The 24,556-nt window shown below is 39.6% G+C and overlaps 1 protein-coding gene across 1 annotated transcript; it reads left to right on the forward strand.

Moving 5' to 3' along the window:
- Positions 1-1,075: 1,075 nt before the first annotated feature.
- Positions 1,076-23,788, forward strand: LOC117218638 (uncharacterized). Its single transcript, XM_076522904.1, has 32 exons — positions 1,076-1,927; positions 2,489-2,647; positions 2,989-3,638; positions 3,950-4,031; positions 4,345-5,014; positions 5,659-5,840; positions 6,035-6,202; positions 6,581-6,727; positions 6,817-6,892; positions 7,148-7,312; positions 9,307-9,770; positions 9,886-10,347; positions 10,826-11,009; positions 11,400-11,559; positions 11,984-12,065; positions 12,325-12,683; positions 12,944-13,218; positions 13,399-13,589; positions 14,142-14,465; positions 14,536-14,614; positions 14,826-15,050; positions 17,008-17,468; positions 17,914-18,372; positions 18,561-18,744; positions 18,924-19,080; positions 19,869-19,950; positions 20,172-20,530; positions 20,717-20,991; positions 21,167-21,354; positions 21,542-21,874; positions 21,948-22,026; positions 22,259-23,788. Exons 1-32 carry the CDS (start codon positions 1,350-1,352, stop codon positions 22,493-22,495), a joined length of 8,496 nt encoding a protein of 2,831 aa, XP_076379019.1. The 5' UTR covers positions 1,076-1,349; the 3' UTR covers positions 22,496-23,788.
- Positions 23,789-24,556: the final 768 nt, after the last annotated feature.

The raw sequence follows: 24,556 nt of genomic DNA on the forward strand, positions 1-24,556 counted from the left end.
TTGGAAACTCAAAGCTTTCTTTTCGCAAACTTTTCATCGTGTTTTAGATGCATTCTCGCGTAATCTAACGAGTGGAAAAGTTTTTAAATTACTTTTGAATTGCTCGATGTCGTTCACTTCTACAGAACACTATTGAAACATAATGTCGCAATATCGTTTCTTACGAATCGAAGTGCTCTTGTTTTCTTTTCTTTTTTTTTCTGTAAGCGATAAATGAACGAGCACTTTCCTTTCAGACTTCTAGCATCATCATCTTATTATTATTATTACGATAGCATCGTTTTTATGATTCGTTCGATGTCTTCGCCAATCGATCATTCGTTATCACGCGCGACTAACATCTCATTATTAATCAAAGAATTGTACTTACAGTCGGCGTAAAAAATATTCGTACAGTGAATTTTCGATTTTTGATTCTCGCGGAATCCAAATTTCATTGAACGGACAATGAATTAATCTACGTTTTAATCCGAGGAGCTCACCGATAACTGTAATAAAGCGTTCGCCCGATTCCATAAAGAACGCTATCGATATTAAATTCTGTAACGATAACCGTATCTGAAATGAACAAGTAAATCGAAGATAAATTATGGTATTGACGAATTTAATCTATTTAATTGCATTCGAGATCTGTGAGATCGCACAACATTTTTGTTGCGATTTTGTTACTTGGAATACGATACTCCTGCATCGTATTTGTGAGTTTTTCATTCCGTTAAATAAATACGATACGATCGGGCATTCCAGGCGAGAGGCAATTCTCGGAATGAGTGAGAATTATGGAGCGAGACTGGGATGATTCGAGGACCGATTTAACTAGAGCATAGATTTTAGTTTAATATGTACACGTATATAACACAGGCCATAAATTTCAAACTTTGTAGGTTTTACTTTTGTTTATCGTTGATCGCACCGTGCAACGTGTAGACCATGAATCAGGCCTCCGCACGTATTAATTCGCAATGTAACGGGAATTGTCTAGACCTCTGGGTGGGGGCATCGCCGTAGCCCATACGACAACGTCCAGCTGGACTTTTCTTAAAGAAGAACGCGTGCCGAAAGAAATTACATTTCTGGTCCAACGTATGCCGAACGTTGACGTTAATAAAGTGGCATAAATTAGACGATATCTTTGCACGCGAAAACTGTATTACTAGATCGTACGAAAAGTGTGCGCGTTTACTATCGGCTCAAAATTTTATGACAATTTAGGCGAATAGTTTTCTCGTTTTCCCTTGGTCACGATCAAACGTCATAAGTGGAGATTACTTATCTTAGGCATTGTGTACAGAAGATAAAGGAAATTCAAACGATACAAATAATTGGTATCGCTGTCGCTTTCGTGATTTATGCCAAGGGCTGCGAGAGGCCAACGCGCGACAGTGATTTCCTGGAACAGTGATTGTGATTTCCACCTAGATCGTGTTGTTATGGCGTGTATACGATGTTTTGCCGTGTTACTTTTGATTATAGCGAGCAGTAAATACCTCGAAGGTTCGACGATTCCTGGTGAAATCGAAAATGTCGACGATTATCGTTCGTACAGGCTACCCGAGGAAATCGTACCAATTTCTTACGACCTTTGGATATTCACTCGATTGGGTTTAAACGATTTCGTTTATCGAGGCCACGTGACGATAATGTTAAAAATAATTCAACCGACCAGCACCATCGTGGTCCACAACGACGGTTTAACTATACAGGAAGAAAAATCGAAGCTCTGCTATAGGACCGATGGAGAAAATAAATTAGTTACCGTCCCAATTGCCGATCAGCTCTCCGAGAAAAAGAGGCAATTTCACGTGCTGAAGTTACCAACGCGATTGACACCCGGTGTCTACACGTTGGAACTCCACTTCGAAGGTGAAACGCGCGACGACGTGTTCGGATTTTACAGGAGCTCCTACGTCAAGAACGGGGAAACGAAGTAAATAAATTACTGTTATAAAACCATCTTTAACTAATAATCTCCGTTATCTTCTTGTCCGATAAAAAAATTCGTTGACAATGGAAAAGTACGAGTCTCTTAATCGTTCGATTCTGTTTTAAACATACATCTGGATTTGTCATTTTCAATTGATGATTTTTTAAGTAGACGTTTCGATCGAACGAAGACGTTTCCAACAAAATCGATTTAAAGAGGAAACGTAAATATTCAACTATGGGCATGTTACGTGCTTCGACGGTAACAGTTGCGCTGCTTGATTTTACTTAAAATTATTCTCTGGTCTATCGAATGGAATAACGTAATCGTAACTTGTGCCACATTTCTGGCTATTGAAGCAAATAGGAAATCGTTCGATACTCGAGAGAGTTTACATGTACGCGTAACGCTTCGACGCAACATTCCATACGCTCGAAACTTTAATAATATATTAGAAAAAGGGAGAAAATCGATTCTTTTTCATCGTTAGGATGGTTTCCCTTCCTCGGTAAAACTTTCTTGCAATCGTACTCTCTTCGACGCATTTATAAAAGCAATTTCTAGATGGATGGGGATCACCCAATTTTCACCTGTGTACGCGCGTCGCGCGTTTCCCTGTCTCGACGAGCCCCACTTGAAAGCAATTTTCACCCTTCGTATCGGTCACGTGGGAAACCAATTGGTAACAAGTAACACTCGCGTTGCAACTACGGCGGAATATAGGTAAGTTTCCTTCGTTGTTTTTAAGATAGCAATGTCTCGCTTCATGGATTAACTGCGCACGGTGGATAACGAAATTCGAACATCGATATAATTTTAAATTTGAAAATAAACGAAACAAAAGAATGAGACAATTTAATGTGTCGTATCCGATAAATACAAAGCGAATTATGCGCGAGAACGAACCAAAGGCGTGGCAATTGGTCACCCCGCGGTAACCGGTTCCACTACCCCACGCTAAATGTTGAACTATCCCGACAATTACTATTTTCGACAAATATTCTCAACGTTCCTGCATCAACTTCGAGGAACTAGAAACACTATATCCCCGTTTTCCTGCACAGCTACAGGAACAGCTCGAACTATTACCTGACCACGTTCCAACCGACGCCGAGAATGTCCACGTTCATCGTTGGTTGGGCAGTCCATGATTTCGACCCGGAGACATCGGCGGCCTTGCCGAGCTTCAAGATATGGACACGAGAGTCGATGGATCGACGCGGATCCGTCGCGTTGAATCAAGGTGTCTCGATATATTCGTTTCTGAAGGACTATTTCCGCGTCGAGAATCCGGTGCCGAAGATGGACCAGATCGCGGTGCCCGACTTCAATTTCAACGCGATGGAAAACTGGGGGATGATCACGTACAGGGAGTCCGTGGTCTTGCACGAGAAGGCCGTTACGCCGACGAGATACGTGTTCAACGGTCTCGCCACGATGGCTCACGAATACGCTCACACCTGGTTCGGGAACTTGGTCACGCCGATCTTCTGGAACGTGGCTTGGCTGAAAGAAGGATTCGCTTCCTATTTTCAGTACCGCGCTCTATCCTTTTTGCAACCGAGTTGGGACACGATGGACAAATTCGTAGTCGACATGCTGCAACCGGCGCTGCTTTTGGACTCTGCGAATCACACCAGAGTCTTGAACGGTCGAAACGTGGGCAGTCCGAGCAGCGTCAAGGCTGTCTTGGATTTCGTCTCTTATAAAAAAGGTATAAAAATCGTATACGATTGCAACGATACGGCTTCGCGGATCGCTTCTCGGTAGCTTTACGTAACGGTCTGCCAAATTTCATCGAACCGTCGATATCCTAACATCTGTTGCATGCAATTTAGTAGAAGCACGACCTGGACAAACGTACGGTAAACCCGAAACGCTTCTTTGTTCATTTTTTAAGGGACGGTAAAAGGTCCTCGAAAAGAGCACGGTTCTACGTTTCTTTAAGCCGACCTAACTTAAACGCGATTGCCTCTTATTTCTTTCATTGCGCATCTTACCGAACAAATGTATCTTTAACACCAGGGGCGTCGGTGATACGTATGCTCGCCCATGCGATTGGAGATTCGACGTTTCAAAGTGGTTTACGAAGCTACTTGAAAGACATGTGAGTGCGATATGCATCCTTCTTATAACGTATCGTTTCCAAAAGTTGGCCGAGCCAATTTCGGAACAGCACCCTCTTATATTCCTTGACGTTTGGATATAAAGAAAAAGAGAGAAAAGAAAATGATTCGAGTTGCATAATAAAATAACGTGAACAATTAGTAAATAAAATAACAACCGATAAATCGATAGCGTGGCCTATCTTTTCGAGTGGAAAAAATTCTGCAAATTAATTATGCAAGAACAACATACCGCGTCCCTGATCGTAAGCCGCGTAATTGTAGTACCATTTCACAATATTTGTTCCAATTTAGATCATACGGAGCAGCTACACCGTACGATCTGTACGAACACCTGCAGTCCGCCGCGAATAAGTCTGGTCACCTACCAGCCGATACGTCGATCGAACGAATAATGGACTCTTGGACGAACCAATCCTGTTTTCCTCTGGTAACTGTAACCCGAGATTACGAGCAAAGGGAGGCTTCGATATCTCAAGAAACATTTTGCCAAAACATAGATCGGTGCGACACGGACCGTAAAATGGACAAGTGGTGGATACCATTGAATTTTGCCACTAGATCGTCGCTCGCCGACTTCTCTCGTACAGCCGCGAAGACTTGGCTGAAACCGAAAAGCGAAAGACTGATCGTCGGACCGTTCGCGTCCGAGGATTGGGTCGTCTTCAACGTTCAACAAGTCGGATATTATCGAGTGAACTACGACGAAAATAATTGGCGAATGCTCATCGATTATTCGAGGTCGACAGATTTTTCGAAGATACACAAAGCGAACAGAGCGTCCCTGATAGACGACGCTTTCAATTTGGCCAAAAGCGGATATTTGGATTACTCGATTCCGCTCGATCTCTCGGGTTACTTGGTCCAAGAGCTCGACTACGAACCCTGGCTCGCGGCTGTTAACAACTTTAGATACTTGAACAACAGGCTGAGAAGCGTGCCAGAAGTGCATCGAGCTTTTCAAGTGAGTCAGACGTATCTCGCTGCTTGAACGTTCGCGAATCGTTCGAGATAAGTACCAGGCAATTTGAAATAAGTTTTAAAGATAGGATAAGTATAGAGAATGTGGAACATCGAGAATATCGATAAGAAATCAACGAACTGTAAAAGCGATCGCGTATATTGCTTTTCAAGAAGCGATAGATAACCGTGTCAACAATTGACCATCGAGTGGACACGCGTTATTGAAAATGAAAGAAACGCTTTTATTGTAGCGAACTTATTCGAGAAAAGATTCCTTGAAACTTGATTCTTTAAAGCTAGTTCCATGGAGCAAGCGAAGCGTTCGATATCGTCACCCAGCTTAATCTCGTGCAATTTCCTAGACAAAGTTCAAGTATGGCAATGCTATCGACGATGCTATTAAGAACGAGGTTGATGTTGGTCGGATGGCAAATGCGATTGGAAAAGATGATAGATAACGGTTACAACGTTTGGATGGCGAAAGAATCTACCGATAATGTTACATGTTTGAAATTCTTTCTGCATTCCTTCTTTTTAAGAGTGTATCGAATTGAGCTGCAATAATATAATACCGGTATAATAATAAATAAACGCAATTAGTTTGACAAGTAAGATTTTTAACAAATTTATGCAATTTGACTGCAGAGTCACGCGAAGCGTTTATTGGACCCAATCTACGACCGATTAAGTTTCGTTGAGTCCGCGAACGATGATCTGGTGACGAAATTACAACGCGAGCTAATTTTATCGACATCCTGTTCGATGCGGAACCCGCATTGTTTAAAGATGTCGCAAAAATTGTTCGACAAGTGGAGAATCAACGAACCGTATGTAAAACAGCAATTATACTATCAAACTTTCGTTGCACGCGCAAGCTTATTTTCCTCGCGTAATTTCATTCCAGATAACGCGAATAATTAGCTCCGTTATTTTCTAAGAAAACAGATTCTAATATTTTATTTGGCACAGCATACCAAAGTTTGAATAAAATATGTTATCGCGTTGATGGTGTATTGCGCAGGATATTGCAAGATGTCAGAAGTCTCGTCTACTGCGAAGGCATACGTAGCGGCAACGATAAAGACTGGTACAAAATGTTGGAAACATGGCGGCAAACCGATCTGCACACCGAGCAAGAATTATTGCTCCAAGCCCTTGGTTGCACCGGAAAGGCGCACTTGATAGATAAGTAAGTTATCCGTATACCATGAACAGTGTTCGAATCGAAGAACGCGTAGTCTGCTCTTAAATAGGTCTATGTTAATATTTCGCGACGACGCGAATAGTTGAGATAGATCTGGGCTTAGATTTAGACAAGGTCCGAGTCAAGTTTGAATTAGATCTCAGCCGAGGTTAATCTATTATACGATCAAATCCCATCGACTCGTCGCACTTTGCGTAATTTAATGTTGTTGCGAATTATCGTATGGACTTAGAGATTCGTATGGTTTCACAACGATATTACATTTTTGTGTGCAATTGTATTGCATTATGTGCTTCTAAATCTAAATGATTGTCTTCTATACGTACGTGATAATATTAAAATTGAAAATTCGTACACGTATAGATATCTCGCGATGACACTATCTGAGGGATCGAGACTCCGCAAACAATACAGGATCGCCGTAATCAACGGCGTTTTGGACGGGGACGCGCAGAACACCGATCGTGTATTACAATACTTGAAACAGAATTTACAAAAACTAATCAACACGTATGTACAACGCGCTACCCGCGATTTGTATCTTCATTATCGCTAACTCGTGTCTGTCCAGCGATAAAAATGATTTCCGGTTATTTTAGGGAAGATTACATTTTTCTGGGCAAAGTGATCGCAGCGATCGGGGACTCGATTACGTCGAAAAAACAAACGGAACAGGTATGAATTACTACGATTTTCGATCGCGTAAAATGTTGCTAAGGTACGGGAGCAAATTACCGCGCCTATTCGTTCGTTCGATATTTTCTTAATCTCTATTTTCAATTTCTGTTGTAAATTCGGTTGCCCGCCTGCAAATTTCTACAATATCTTTCATAAATATCATCGTAGATATCGGAAAATTTCTCCAGTTTACGTAGGTATCGAATATATCTACAGTTTCATTAAAATTCACTCTTGATCTCTGTTTTTCAGTTACAAAAGTTTGTCGAAGAAAATCTCGGGAAACTCGACGAAGTCTCGGCGACTGCGAAACAAGCCATCGATGTCTCTTCGGCAAACGTGCAATGGACGCAGAAGTATTCGCCCAAGATTGCTGAACTTCTGAATCAAATAAATTCTGTTCGAAAACATAGTCAAGCCGAGATCTAATAAAATTCTATTCCGTAATCGATTCGTAATTGAATTCTCCATTAATTATATTATTAACCAATGGCATTGCGCTACGCTCGATCGTTTCTGGCGAGGAAAGAAGAAAATCTGATCGTCCATCCCGAAATAGCATGGTAAATAGCTGTTAACGCGTGTGCGTATTATGAAATTTCATCGTGTATCGGGTAAGAATCAAGGTGAGATAACGACACGGCAATGAACGAGACAGGCATAGAATTTTCTGAGCTCTCCTTAATGTAAACAGTCTATTCGAACGATAAAGGGAATTTAGTAAATATAATTGTTCGTTCGCACTATCAGCCGTCTACTGATACACCGAAGAACACAGATCGACGCAAACAGATTCTATCGATAAGATTAAGCATGTACTTCCAGTGAGAGTCTCTGTCAATAGCTACTATATAAAGTGGAAACAATTATCCGTATATGAATTTGAACGGCGCTGGTCCACGTATAAAGGTGTCGTTTCGCGAGGTACGTTATCGAGATCGTGACATTCGAACGCGTTCGAATTAATTATCGTCAGATACCGTCGTGCGAATCCTCCGCGCTGACTTTCGGTGACCGATTACGTGCGAGAACGGCATAAAGGCGACGGTTTTTCCAAAGGAAACAGTGCTGATTAGGAGTTCTCGAACGGATACGGTCGACGAAAAGGATACTCTTCCGTCTCCTCCGTTTCGCCAAGGTCTGCTCGCACGTATCGGTAATGCATTCGCCTAGTTTCTCGAACATCAGCGTCCAGTGACAAGAAACGTCCTACACTTGTACTCCTTAACACAGTTGTTTCAGTAGCTACAAAAGTGTTTTTTAATCGATGAAGAACACTGTCGGTTCGCGCGTGACACAATTCTCGACAAATTCGAAGAAACGTTGCAACATTTATATTCCTGAGATATAATATTGCTAGTACAGTTAATTCTTCCTAGAATGCCAAATTTCGGGTATCTGTGGTGCGACGGTCGAGCGTGCGACTCCTTTGACTCGAATTCCCGGGAGTCGTCGCGAAATGGTCTGTTCGAGCGTGGGTCAGGTAAGTAAAACCGCGGAGCTACAAGGTTCGCGACCGATCGCAACGATCGTCGAATCGGATAATGTGGCCTCTGAATTGCCTTCGAATCGAGGTATATCGCCTCCGAATTTTTGTCGAACGTAAGCCCGAATAGCGTAACTCCGCACTGATATTTTCTTTCCAACAATATTTTCTTCTCTTACGATATTTTCTTCTCTTCTCTTCCCTCACGAGGTGTCGGCAACTGTAAAAAAAGATTACCTCTCGCGAGGTACGAACAATGTCCGCCGATTACAGTTTTCAATTCCGAGTTTCGGACATTTTAGAGAGAGAGAGAGAGAGAGAGAGAGAGAGAGAGAATTCACTGTACTTCTATTTATTTAACATAGAACTTAGGCAAGTCGAAACACGACTGGTTTGTTTCAAAGTAATTTTTATAAAAAACATAACGGCTGTATCGAAGATTTTGCAACGAATAAGAAACAAACGTATAAGTTTACTTCGCATCCGCGAATTGTCCGTTCGATATCGATGCACCTTCGATTAAAACATTTCTCGTTGAATCGTGAAAGTGGTTCAATATTTTGAATAATAACAAAATTTTGCATAGCAGTTATTTATCCCTCGGTGTCCATCTTCACCTTATCTCGGTCGATTACCTAAGTACGAGCAGCTACATCGGTATTCCTTTCTCCTTTCGACGCTTCGTTCCTCGAATCTCCCTCTGGCCTCTTTTTCAGGACAATCGTGAAACAAGGAACAAACATTTCCACTTGAAACTCTTTTTAATTATGAGATCGATGCAGCACGCATTTGCGACGAACATAACAGAACCGTCGCCGCCGTTTCGAATCTGTTAATCGCGATTTTCAACAGAGGATTCGCACGGATTTACCGATTTCCTCGAAAGATCTAACATTTGCATTTTCTTAAGACAGGACCATCGTAGAGGGATCTTCTATTACAGATGTTTTCGAAGGCAGAACGATTCGAGATAACAGCTTTAACGCTGTTGTCGTTGTTTCTACTATCATCGGCAAGCTGGACCGGTATAAACGGAAGAAACAAACTTGACGGTAATGCGATACCCACTAGGTACGTGCTCGAAGTGGAACCGGACTTCCAGACACTTATATTCAAGGGAAATGTGAAAATTACCTTCGAGGTCAAGAACGCGACTTCTTTGCTGGTACTGAATCAAAAGTATTTGACCATACAGAACATCACCATAGACAATGGTAACTCGGCGAGGAATATCCTGGTCAGTGATAAACTGGAGACAGTGACGGTTTACTTCAAAGAAGATCTCAAACCGAAACAAAATTATACGATTGATATAAAATACGAAGCCGTGCTGAACGATCAAAAACGGGGATTTTACAGAAGCAGATATCTCGTTGGAAAGGATGTCAAGTAAGTATCTTGTATATCACGCCTCTGCCTGTAGTCGTAATATAGTCGAAGATATTACGAAGTCGAACTTGTCTCGATCCAGGCAGCGCAACAAAGAATTTTCGAAATGTTACAGATGGATCGCTGTGACACACTTCGAGCCAACGGGTGCGCGGCTAGCGTTTCCATGCTGGGACGAGCCCGAGTACAAAGCGATTTTCGATATTTCGATCAAGCATTTACCAAAATACATAGCCGTGATCTCCAATATGCCCGTATTCAACACCACGACAGCCGCTGATGGAAAGAAAATTACCACTTTCGAGTCTACCAAGCGCATGTCGACTTATTTAGTGGCGTTTTCGGTCTCGGATTACGACCACAAATTTCACTATAAGGACGAGTCTTTCAAAATTTACACAAAACCAGACTCTATAGTGGACACGGAATACGCATTGGAGTTCAGCGTGAAAGCGATGAAAGAATTAAATGCCGTCACCGGAATTAAGTATTCCGACATCATGCCAAAAATGGACCAAATTACCGTCAAAGACTTCGCTGCAGGTGCTATGGAAAATTGGGGTTTGATTACCTACAGGTAATTTATTATTCGCCTTATGCTCTTTGTTCCAACAATGTTTCAACCCTAGAAAAATTAAGAATAAATTATATAAATCTCCTACTTCGAAGAACTTCGCAAAATCATCGATTGGCATCTAGCAAGATTGCTGCTAAATTGCAGATGTCGATTTAACGGTTGCATCGTTAGAAATAAGGGTAGAACGAGCATTCGTTCTTGCGACCTTCCAATAGCCTCGGAAAGTCGCGCGAAGCTCTGGACACACCGCTGTGTATCTAAATTTTTAATTTTCATTTTTTTTTTAATTTCCATACCTTGGACATTTTTCGAACAACGCTAAGTTGAAAACTTTTTAGTTCCGATCGACAAGTTTAAATATGCGTGCGCCTGAGCGTACAAATTAGTCAAGATTTATAGATTCCCAACTGTGAGGTGTATTTTCTAAAAAATACGTATTATCTCTCTTGGATAATTCGCTTCCTTATTTTTGTCAAAGAGAGAACTATCTTCTACATAAGGAGGGCATTACCACGAGTCGTATGACGGAATCCATGGTAACAACCATAGCCCACGAATTTGCGCACCAATGGTTTGGGAACCTGGTCAGTCCAAAATGGTGGGAGTTCATTTGGCTGAACGAAGGATTCGCTACTTTCTTCCAGTACTACATCGCGAACAGAGTAAGTACGATGAAATTCGTGTATTTGACAAAATTCGACTATCGAGCAAAAGGATATCGCACGATTCCACTGGATTTTAGTTCGTTTGGAATGATATGGTCGATTCTGTAGAGATTGTGCTATCGAAACACTTTTACAAGTTTCAGTCTATCTATTTAGTGTCATAAAATGATCCAACCTACTTATATTCAGACCTTTTCCTCTATTTCACAAATAATGTAATTCGCACAATTACACTTATACTCGATGCCTTAAAAGGAAGACGTCGGAACATTTCCGACGAACACAGTGTTTCACACCATAAGCGAAAAATAAAGAACCGATGCAATCGCTCCGATAGCGCGAAACAAATTCGTGCAACAATTCTCAGTTGAGAGTATTTGCTTTCAGGTAGATCCATCGTGGCGTTTAATGGAATTGTTCGTTGTGGAAGCGTTGCAAGGGAGCGCGTTTTCACTGGACGGATACGAGAATGCGCGACCCATGAACCAAGCCGTGGACAGCCCGGCGGAAATTTCCAAATTGTTCGACAGTATCGCTTATCAAAAAGGTGAGAACGTTAATAATAGTAAACTTGTCGCGATCGATGCGTCTACGCGATACAAATTATCGCTTCGCGTTGCGTAACTCGTGCCATTTTGATCGAGGCTACTTGAAAACCTAGGGATCAGCAGTTACGATACACCGATCCTATTCTCGCAGATAAGACAGATCAAATTAACCGCGCAACGAATCATTAACGATTTCGTCTCGACGCGCGATGATCGAACGACACGCGAACGCATAACAGCAGAAGCGTATCTAATCAATTTGTCTGTCACGCCGGGGTTATTAATGTTATCGATCCGATGATGGAAAATGATATTTTTCGATCGAGTCGATCGTCGATAAATTACAAAGGATTTCTTACGTTAACGCGTCGTCTACAAAAACAAAATTATAAAAATTGTTCTACAGTACCAGATATTTTACAGCTGGATCCGTTATTCGAATGATGCACAGCATTTTGACGGAGAAGCATTTCATGGAAGGCTTGTACTCGTACCTGAAAGCTAAGTAAGTATCGCAAAGGAAATTTCAATAAACGCGAATTCGACGAGCGTATAGTTCGGATATCAGAATATTTCGGTTAATAACATCTTACCGCGCTCTCTCTCTCTCTCTCTCTCTCTCTCTCTCTCTCTCTCTCTCTCTCTCTCTCTCTCGGCTACTACGTACATATTTCGTTGTTGTCGGTAATGGTCTATCTATGCGAACGAATCCTAAATGAACCCGAAACATACGTGCGAGCTACACCTATCGACAATGTTTACAGCCAATATAACGTCGCCGATTCCGATGAGCTGATCAAACACCTTCAAGCTTCGATTGGATACCAGGCGAGATGGGGAGGTGCGAGACTCGATGAAATTATGAAGACATGGATCACACGACCTGGATACCCGGTGGTCACCGTGATCCAGCACGGCGACAATTACCTGTTGAGTCAAGAACGATTTCTGTATCACGGATTCGACGAAGAGACGAAGTGGTGGATACCCATAACATACGTCACGAAAGATAATCTTAATTTCACTGTTACTACACCGACTATGTGGTTGAAACCAACCGAGGACAATCTCAAGATTTTGAATGTGAAGTCCGATTGGATAATTGTGAACAAGCAACAGACAGGTACGCGTTGTTTGCTGCATTCCTTACGTCGGGACATTTTTCAATAGCGTGCATATTCCCAACAACTGATAGCAAAAGAAATGTATATTCAATTAAATACACACGGGTGATTCTTCCTCCATCGTTTATCAACATTCAACTTAGAAATCATCGACCGTGATGATTTCTAAGTTGAATGATACCCTTGAAATTAGTTTGTTCGTTCGTTCGAATATCAAAGCTGTATCTCGCGGCTCATTTCTCGACTTGTTACGTTGCAGGCTACTACCGCGTCAATTATGAAAAGCACATTTGGGAGAAATTAACGCGGTACCTGCTTACCGACTTCAAGAAAATACATTCTATAAACCGTGCACAACTGATAGACGACGCTTTGAACTTGGCCCGCAAAAACTTCACGAGTTATTCCACCGCACTGAACCTGACACTGTATCTGAAGAATGAAACGGACTACATTCCGTGGATGTCCGCGTTTAGGAACATCGATTTCTTGAATAAGATGATCTCCACCTCCGAACACTATCAAATTTTCAAGGTACGAACGCGCGCCGATAATCCCTAGGACTGTGTTGTTCGGAGAACAAATGCATAATCTTCCGAATGAATTCAACCTTTCGTTATTTTGTTTTTGTTACATATTTATTACTTGCTTACTTATTTGCTCTGCCACAAATTCGATTGCTCTCCTCATATAATACTTTGTATATATCTCCAGGATTACATCAAGTACATAATGCAAGGTATAACGAAAGATGTAAAATATGAAGCGACGTCGGAAGAGGAAGATCACCCCACGAAAATCCTGAGAGCGAATGCGGCCAAGTGGGCGTGCAAAGCCGATGTTAAAGAATGTGTAGATTACGCCAATAACCATTTCCAAATGTGGCTCAACGACGACAAGCACCTGTAAGTTTTCAGTACTTCTATCGCAAACGCGTTAGTTTGTTCGTCTACTGGCACGTGATGTCAATTTATTTGTAAAACCATCGCCTCCCTCGTCGAACAAGGAGAGATTCCTAGATGTAACTCACTCACTTCTTGATCAGCCTTTGAACACTGAAATCAATGGTTTTGTTGACAGACGATTAATAGTTTTTTTCGTGGTATCTAATGTTATCTTAATTAACTCTCGAGCACCGTTGTATGTAATTATTTTCCTGTTATTCGACATGAAAATTATGCGGACGAAGGCAACGTTAACCATTAGCTGGTATACCAGAGTCAAAAGTGATCCTAACGTTCTATTTCTATTTGATATCTTACTAAAGCTTTGATCATCCGTGCGTTTATTATTTTATACGCCGGCTAAGAATAAAATACAATGGTTGGTTCGCCCAAAAGTGGATCAACACACCTTTGTGCTCTGCCAGTAACTTTTGTGAAAATCAATGTATAGCAGTTCATAGTTTATTTTGAAAAAAAAACAACAATAACATCGATGTCAATAATATTTTACAGACTTGACGCGGATCTAAAGACCAATATCCTTTGTACTGGACTAAAAACCGCTAATAAAACGGTATGGGAGACTGTTCTAACGAGGCTGGCTAACTCCACGTACGACAAAGACGAGAGGAACAGTCTGCTCGGAGTTATGGGTTGCTCGCAGAAACGCGAGATTCTCGAGAGTCTGATCTCGGAGGCTTTGAAATCGAACCCGAATATCGACCTCGATGTTGCCGTAGAAGCTATCGTGTCTAATAATCAAATTTTGAAAAATACTTCTAGCGTTAGAATTGTTCTGGACAAACTCAAGCAAGAGTACAAGAATATCATGAAGTTGTAAGTGAGAATTCGACCGAATATCGATGTGCTTTAATTCCTTCGCGCGATACTATTCCGATCGTTTCAGGGACAACGGGAACAAGATGATCCAGTCCAGCATTGCGAGCGTTGCCAATGCACTTGTAAACGAAGATGACATCATAGAGGTACGGCGAACGACGCGCTTTTATCGTCGTTGAAATTACGTTACGCTATTATTGCAATTATTGAAAGCAAGTTTTCTGTCGAATCAAACGTTACGGACTGTAAGGATTGCTTTTTGCTAAAATCGTGGGAGATCAGTTTTTTGTACAAAGTTCGGTGCGCAATATATCCAAAATAATGATTCTAATTCTTTTTCGAATCGTCTTCTCGCAGATGCATAAATTCATCGCCAACGCTGGAATCAAAGCAGACGTCCTTTCGAGCGCGATGGAAAAGTCATCCAGAAACCTAGTTTGGACGACCGACTACAAAAGTACAGTGGAACGTTGGCTAGTCGAGAGCGAAGATCATATCAAATTTCCCGATGACTCGGGCACGGGCACGATCACCCTCGCGTCATTCCTTCTCGTCTTTTCGATATTCGTAACGCGATTCTGCTAAAAAGATTGTTGTGGAACATTTCTCGCATGCTATCGAGGTGTCATTTCGAAACGCAACGAACAGATTGCAGAGATTTACGCAAAGATAAATATTTGTCACGAACATATTTAAACGAATCGAATATAATAATGTCAATGTATCGAAAGCAGACCCGGGCATATATAAAAACACATTGTTTGAAATATTATTTCGTATAACATGTTATTTTACTTCATAATTAGTTACATGCCTGTGATCACTTTTGAAACAACGTCGTTTTTGAAATATTATTAAGATATTATTTTAGAATTATTCGAAACAGGTATGCCAGTTAATTGTGAATTGCTTTTTGGAAATTACGTTTTGATCTGATTATTAGCTCTGTGACTGGTGTATTCTAACATCCTTTCCACCCCATTCTATTCTAAAATCTTATCGTTGCATATTATTTGGTAGATTATTAGTCACATTTGAAATGAAAAACATAAAGAAACAATTCAATATTTGAAATTGCTATTATTTCAAATGGATCAATGTTATTTGTATTTTCCAATAGAGCATTGAAAATAACGGTTCGAAATGAATGATTTCAAATAGCTATTTCTTACTCTCATTTGAAATACAATTTGCTCGGGTCTGATTGAAAGTAACGCGACTGGTTGTTAGATGTGACAAATGTATGGATTTTAGCGTTTATCGATCGTTTGAACAGTTTAAATAAAATCGAAAATATCATAATCTAGTAACGCGGAATGTTTCTCCGCAAAAGACAAGGTTTTCAAAACTTGCATATCGAAATCTTTTTTAAATTGATAACGAGATTATGAAGAGATTAGAAATAGTAATGTTACATGCAGCATACGGTACGCGAGCAAGTATTGCATGTATTTTTATATGTATTTTAATTAACTGGTACGCGTAATTGCACGATTGTACATAATTTACATGCGATTACGCGCGACCTTAACGATACTTACAAATTCTGTTAAACGTCTATAATGATGTGTGAAATAAATCGTGCACCGATGCAACAAATGTTTTATATCTGTGTAATAACCTCGACATAACGCAAAATATTTGCGTAGTAATCTTTTCTTTACTCGATACTAGCTTAATTTTTCGATAAGGCAGATCTATGTATAATTTGTTACCGTGGATGTAGTCTATAGACGTAAAATTGTTGCTTTAAATTTGTCGATATTATCATTCTTAACGTTAATATCTTGAAATTATGCTGCAGAAACTAACATCGATGTTCTCAGATTGCAAACACTTTTGAATATTCTTATTATATAAACGGCAAGCATAATTGTAAGCACAATTCGGAATTTGACTTAATTTGCAATTTTATCGTTTTAAATAATGAAAAGCTTTCTGCAAAATGGAAGCACCATCTATGCGCACGACTGATATTTTCATTGGGTGGTGTTTATTCGGTGTTCGAATCAGTTTCAACAGGAGCAACTATGTCTATGATTTTTTAGAGATTCTTGAATTTTGTGCTAATTTACTTCTTCGCAACGTTCGAGTATATGCACGCGCACGATCATCCGGGTTATTTAATCTTCGGATTGTTGAATTTCATCTAATATTTCAGAATTTAAAATTTCATATTCGCATAAATCTCCGTATTATGAAACTTCATTGTATATCAGGTAAGAATCAAGGTGACACAGCACACTATTGTTATAGAATTTTCTGACATCTGTTTAACATAAACGGTCTATTCGAGAGTCTCTGCCAATAGCTACTACATAAAGTGGAAACAATTACGCGTATATGAATTTGAAGGACGCTGGCCCACGTATAATAAGGTTGTCGTTTCGCGAGGTACGCATTTGTGACGAATGTAACAGAACTATCGTCGTCGTTTCGAATCTGTTCATCGGAATTTTTAACAGAGGATTCGCACAGATTTACCGATTTCCTCGAAAGATCTAACACTCGCATTTTTTTTAAGACAGTACCATCGTAGAGGGATCTTCCATTACAGATGCTTTCGACGGCAGAACGATTCAAGATGACAGCTTTAACGCTGTTGTCATTGTTTCTACTATCATCGATCAGCTGGTCCGGCATTGACGCAAAATACAGACTCGAGAATAATGTGATACCGATTAAGTACATGCTCGAATTGGAACCGGACTTAAAATCGTTTAAGTTCACGGGAAATGTGACAATTTCCTTCGAAGTCAAGAACCTGACATACTTGTTAGTATTGAATCAAAAGAAACTGACCATAAAGAGTGTCGAGATAGAAAATAATCCGGCGAGGTTTGTCGACCCCAACGATGATCTGGAGATATTGACGATTTACTTCAAAGAAGGTCTCAGACCGTACGTAGTTTACAGTATCAAGATTAAGTTCGAAGGTGTGCTGAACGATCAGAACATAGGATTTTACAAAAGCAGAAATTTCGATGGAAAGATACGCGAGTAAGTATCTTGTATATCACGTCTGTCCGTAGCGCGATGATCGTACGATGAATATTGTTACAGTAAATGTAACCAACTACAACGAACGGTTAGCGGCTTGCATTTTATGTGTACGAGTATGAAAAATGCTTTTTTTTCGAATCGAGTCAACGTGAAAATACGACAGAGTCGATAGAGACGTTAAAAATTAGATAACGTCGAGACGTACGATACGACAAAATAGTATTCGGTCTAACATGTCCGAGCAATTTCATCATTTTCCAATAATTTGCCTTCGAATAAAATAACAACGCGCCAAGGTGCGAATCACCCGTGATTCGTCGCTATCATTTACGACGAAGGAAGCGCTTCTATCCTTAACATGGACCGAACAGTCGTAAATGTTACAAAATCGTTCTTGTCTCGATCCAGGCAGCACTAAGCGCAAACCTTCGAAATGTTACAGGTGGGTCGCCACGACACACTTTCAACCAACGGGTGCGCGGCTCGCGTTTCCATGCTGGGACGAGCCCGAGTACAAAGCGATTTTCGATATTTCGATCAGGCATTTACCAAAGTACACGTCTGTGATCTCCAATATGCCCGTGCTCAACATGATAGACGATGGTGGAATGAAAGTTACCTCATTCGAGTCTACCAAGCCCATGTCAACCTATTTGGTGGCGTTCGTGGTCTCGGATTACGTCTACAGAACTCACGATATGGACGACAATTTCAAAATTTACACAAAACCAGCGTCCATCGATCGTACGAAATACTCGGTGGACTTCAGCGTGAAAGCGATGGAACAATTAAATAACGTCACCGGAATTAAATATTCCGAATTCATACCGAAAATTGACCAAGTTGCCATTAGAGACTTCACTCCGCTCGGTATGGAGAACTGGGGCCTTATTATCTACAGGTAGTTTATTCCTCGCTTTTCGCTCTTCGTTCCGGCAACGTTTCGATCCTAGGAAAACTAGTTTAAACGTGCGTGCGCCTAAGCGCGATGAACTAATCGAGATTTATTCATCCGGAACTGCGTAGTATATGGTCCAAAAAATGCGTATCATCTTTCATAAATAACACGCTTTCTTATTTTTGTCGAAGGGAGCATTTTCTTCTGTACAAGGAGGGCGTTGATACAAACGATAAAAAGCAACAGACAGCATTGACCATAGCCCACGAATTGGCGCACCAATGGTTTGGCAACCTGGTCAGCCCAAGATGGTGGGATTACATTTGGTTGAGCGAAGGATTCGCTACTTTCTACCTGTACTACATCACGGACAAAGTAAGTACAATGGAATTCGTGCATTTGAATACCTTCGACGATTAAGCGAAAGGATTTTCTACGATTTCACTGGATATTTTGGTTTATTTCAAATAATATGGTCGATTCTATAGAGATTACGCCGATGGCGTGAAACAAATTCGTTAAAAATATTCTCAGTTAAAAATATTTGCTTTCAGATAGAGCCTACATGGCGTTTAATGGAATTGTTTGTTGTGGATACGCTACAAGGGGCGCTATTACTGGACGCGACAGAGAGTGCGCGACCCCTGAACTACGCCGTAGAGAACCCGAACGAACTACCCGACGTGTTCGCCAGTCTCATTTATCAAAAAGGCAAGAACGTTAATAATAGCAAACTTGTCATAACCTTGTAACTTGTGCCTTTTTGATCGAGGCTACTTGAAAACCTAGGGATCGGCTGTAACAGCTGATCTTGTTCCACATACATTGATCTTGTTCTAACACTCGAGACAGATCGAAATAATCGGAAAACGAATCTTTAACGACTTTGTCTTGACGGGCGACGATCGAACGACAGGTGTACGCATAATAACAGAAACATATCTAATTACTGTGTCTGTCGCGTCGAGGCTACACACGTTATCGATTAAGAAAGGCTATATTTTACAGTTGAAAACTTAATAAATTATTTCGTTAGGCCAACTATTTCAATCGTATATCAACGAGTCGTTCCCAACAACATTATTTAATAATTTTGTATGGGATTATCACGTGGAAGAAAATTTTTCTTCGTTTAGCACAGTAATTGAAAATTCGATTAATAGACTTCCGGCAGATAAAGTATCAACATTATTTACCGTAACTTAACGATAGATTTTCACTATCGTATTGTTGTAGCTGATAAAGATGAATTTGAAAAAGATACGATGATTTGTATTTGTACCTGCTAAAGTAACGAAGGTCTCGAAGCGTACAAGATAAAACGAAAAACTCTGTACATGTCACTAAATTAGTCCTACACGTACCTCAACGTGACTTTACGAAATAGAAAATGAATAATTTTGTGTACGCATATGCAAAGTTTAATCCTTATACCCGCGCGGAGAGAGAAGGAACACAAGAAATTATAAAAATTATTCTATAAAACGCATATTTTACAGGTGGATCCGTTATTCGAATGATGTGCCACATTTTAACAGAGGAGGTCTTCATGAAAGGCGTGAGAATGTATCTGAAAGATTAGTAAGTACCGCAAGGTTATTTCAATAAGTCAACGAATTGGATGAGCGTATCGTTCGGTGCAACTGTTACGAGAGGTTAAGCATTTTCGTTTAATAAAAAACTCGGTTAGCTGCTACGTATTTCGTTATTGCCCCGATACTATCGTCTCTAAATGCGAACAAATTCTATTTAAACCGGAAACGTATGCGCGATGTATTACACCTACCTACACCTGTGTGCAGTCAATACAAGATCGCCGATTCCGATGATCTGATCGAACAACTCCAAGCTGCAGCTGGAGACCAGGTGATATGGGAAGATGTGAAATTCGACGAAATTATGAAGACATGGATCACAAAACCTGGATACCCGGTAGTTATTGTGAAACAGAGCAGAGGCAATTTCGTACTGAGTCAAGAACGATTCCTGTATTACGGATACGACGAAGAGACAAAGTGGTGGATACCCATAACATACGTCACGAAAGATAATCTTAATTTCACTGGTACTGCGCCGACTATTTGGTTGAAACCAACCGCGGACAGTCACACGATTTCGAACGTGAATTCCGATTGGATACTTCTGAACAATCTACAGACGGGTACGTGTAGTTTGTTGCATTCGTTGCATTCGTTTGTTGCATTAATAGCATTTGCGCGAGTAACGGTAGATTGGTTCGGAAAAATGGATCGTTCCGATTTGCATTGAAAGAAGATATTCCTTCGTTTACGCTGTCTGCTTCGGCAACGAATAACGATATTGAAACTTGACATTTGTTATATTGCAGGCTACTACCGCGTCAATTATGAAAAGCACATTTGGGAGAAAATAACGCACTATCTGTTTACCAACTTCGAGAAAATACATGTTGTGAACCGTGCGCAACTTATAGATGACGTTTTGCACTTGGCCCGCAGAAACTACACGAATTATGAAACCGCATTGAATCTGACACTGTATCTGAAGAACGAAACAGACTACATCCCGTGGATGTCTGCGTTTAGGAACTTGGATTGGTTGAGAATGATGTTCAGCACCTCCAAACACTATAAAATTTTCAAGGTACGGACGCGAGAGGCTAATCCGTAGGACTGTGTCGTTAGGCGAACAAATAAATAATGTTCCGAACGAATTCAACAATTTATTATTTTTGCTACTTATTCGTTGCTTATATACTTCTTTATTATGACACAAACTCGATTGCTCTTCCTATATAATACTTGGATTATCTTTCTAGGATTACTTCAAGTACATAATGCAAGGTTTAACAAAACATGTACAGTATAAAATTTCGCCACAGGACTCCCATACCATGAAAATACTAAAAACGAAAGCGTTCCAATGGGCATGCAGATTCGATGTTAAAGAATGCATAGATTCTGCCAAGAAGGAGTTCGACATGTGGGTTCTCGACGACAAGTATCAGTAAGTATTCGATTCTTCTGCTGCAATGGATGGTATAAAATACGACAGATGGTACTCCTAATAGTTTTTGTTCTTTTCATTTCATGTTCCCCCCTAATATGCCAGTAACTTTTCTGAAAATCATTGTATACAAATTCGGAGTAAATACGAAGACGACGTTAGCATCGGTTTTAATAATATTTTACAGACTCGACGTAAATCTAAAGAGCAACATTCTCTGCTCTGGACTGAGATCTGCTAATGAGACGTTATTCGAGGCTATTCTAAAGAGGCTGGCTACTACCGTATTCGACTCAGAAGAGAAGACCAGTCTGCTCGGAGTTTTGGGTTGTTCAAGGAACAGTACGATTCTTAGGAAACTGTTGGTAGAGTCTTTGAAAACGAACCCTGCGTATATCGAGCTCGAAGTTGCCGTACAAGCTATCGTGTCTAATAATGTAATGTTCGAATCCGAAAACATTTCCAGTATCGGACTTGTTCTGAACAAACTCAAGGAAGAGTACAAGAAAATCGCGAAGTTGTAAGCGACAATTTGATCGAATATATCGACGTGCTTTAATTCCTTGTCGTGACGACTGTTCCGATCGTTTCAGGAAAGGAGCCGAGAAGAAACTCGAGTCCTGTATGTATAGTATTGCCAAAGCGATTATAGACGAAGATGACATCATAAAGGTACAGAGCGAATAGCATGAGACGCTTTTATGATTTTTTAAAACATTACGCTATCATTGGACTTGTTGAAAGCAAGTTTTCTTTTGAATGAAATATTACGAGTTACAAGGTTCGCTTTTTGCTAAAATCATGGGAGATCAGATTTTTGTACAAAGTTCACTGGACAATATTGAATCGGCAATATTTTCAAAGTATTGTGTTTCTAATTCTTTTTCGAATCGTTTTCTTGCAGATGCACAAATTCATCATCAACGCTAAACCTAAACCGAAGGTCCTGGTCCAGGTAATGCAAATATCTGCCCGAAACATAGAATGGGTACTTAACTACAGAAGTACAATCGAGAAATGGCTGATCGAGCACAAAGATCAATTCAGATCGCCCGTGCCAAATCAGACCAACGGCATGGCCACGGTCACGTTCACGTCATTCCTTCTTATTCCTTCGATATTCATAACGCGATTCTACTAAAAAGATCGTTGTGGAACATTTCTCGCATGTTATCGAAATTATTTCAAATAACAACATATTTTAATTCATAATTATTTACATGCCTGTGGTCACTTTTGAGATGGCGATATTTGAAATATTATTATTATAATGACTTTATCATTATATTTTTAAGATATTCTATATGATTACTAATATATATTGATATATTAATTAATATATATTTTTATATATAATATATTTATATGTACTATATCGTATGTAACTATTAATATATTAATGTATTATATTAATCCTTTGCACGCGAAGCCATTTAAATTCTGAATTCGAAATAGTTTTTGTGACTTAGGGTTTTTACGACTAGTGCGGCAATTGCACTTTTAATAGTTTTTAAAATACAAACAAATTTGATAACGCTAACATTACTTTAAATCGTTTTGTAACAATTTAAAGTGGTGACTCGGAGTTACCAGTCGACTGCAAAGGGTTAATATATTATTAATATATTGTTTTAGAATTGTCTGAATCAGGTAATTCATATAATTAAGCAGAAGCCTTTTAAATGCAACGGTTTCTTAGAGTAAAATTTTATAATTGCATATTATTTGGAGGATTAACTTTCTTTGTCACATTTAAAATAGAAAACTAAAGAAATAATTCAATATTTGAAATTGCTATTATTTCAAACGGAGCGATATTATATATATTTTCAAATGGTAACATCGAAAGTAATGGTTCCAAATGAATTATTTGAAATAGATATTTCTTATTTTCAATGTGGAAATAAAATTTGCCCAGGTCTGATTGAAAATAATGCGACAGGGTTTTAAATAGAACAAAAGTATGAAGTTTTATCGATTATTGACAATTTGAACAGGTTTAAATAAAATCGACAATATATAATAATATATTTCTAGACTCGTATATCGAAATTTTACGAAATTGATAACGCATGAAATGGGAAAGACACGTGGTATTACAGTACTAAATAATAATGTTACAAGCAGGATACAGTGTGCGAACAAGTATTGAATGTATTTTTATATTTTTATATTTTTATATTTTTATATTTTTATATTTTTATATTTTTATATTTTTATATTGTAATTAACTGGTATGTGTAATTGCACGATTGTACATAATTTACATGTGATTATAAATAGACTCTAATGAAACTTATAAATTCTGCAAAATATCTATAACGATGTATGAAATAAATTGTGCACCGATGCAATAAATGTTTTATATCTGTGTAATAATAGAAGAAAATTATTCGACGAAAAATGTTTGTTCAATAAACTTTTCTTTATGTAACAGTAGTTTGTCAACTCCTAAATAGAGGTCCATGTTAATATTTCGTAGCGATACGAATAGTTGAGATAGGTCTGGGCTTAGATATAGATAAGGTCCGAGTCAAGCTTGAATTAGATCTGTGCGAGGTCAATCCCAGGTTAATCTATTTCGCGCGAACAAATCGTAATATTAAAATTGAAAATTCCTACAAGTATCGATATCTCGCGATGACACTATCAGAGAGATCCAGACAGGATCGCTGTAATCAACGATGTTTTGGACAGGGACGCGCAGAAAGCAGATCGTTTACTACAGTACTTGAGATAGAATTTACAAAAACTTATCAGCATGTATGTACGCGCTTGGCTCGTGTCTGTCTAGCGATAAAAATGATTTCCAGTTATTTTAGGGAAGATTACATTTTTCTGGGCAAAGTAATCGGCGAGGGGGACTCGATTAGGTCGGAAGGGCAGACGGAACAGGTATTAATTAGTACCGTTTTCGATTGTACATAATGTCGCTATGGCAGCCAATTACTGCGTCCTGTTGCGATCTGCTGTTCGTAATTGATCTCGGTAAATAAAACCGTGATAAACATGAATCGATTTTTATTTCAGATTATCTGTCCAACCCTCCCGTAACAAACATTGTTCCTACATAGAATCATTATTAAACGATTACCTAAGACCGACGATTTCTTAGATTCTCGAACAAGAAATGTGATTTTTTAGTCCTGATTTTTTGAATAATATAAATATTGCCATCGAATATCACGATTGTTATTACGTT

The sequence above is a fragment of the Megalopta genalis genome, chromosome 6 (genome assembly GCF_051020955.1).
Source record: "Megalopta genalis isolate 19385.01 chromosome 6, iyMegGena1_principal, whole genome shotgun sequence".
Classification (NCBI taxonomy): Eukaryota; Metazoa; Arthropoda; class Insecta; order Hymenoptera; family Halictidae; genus Megalopta; species Megalopta genalis.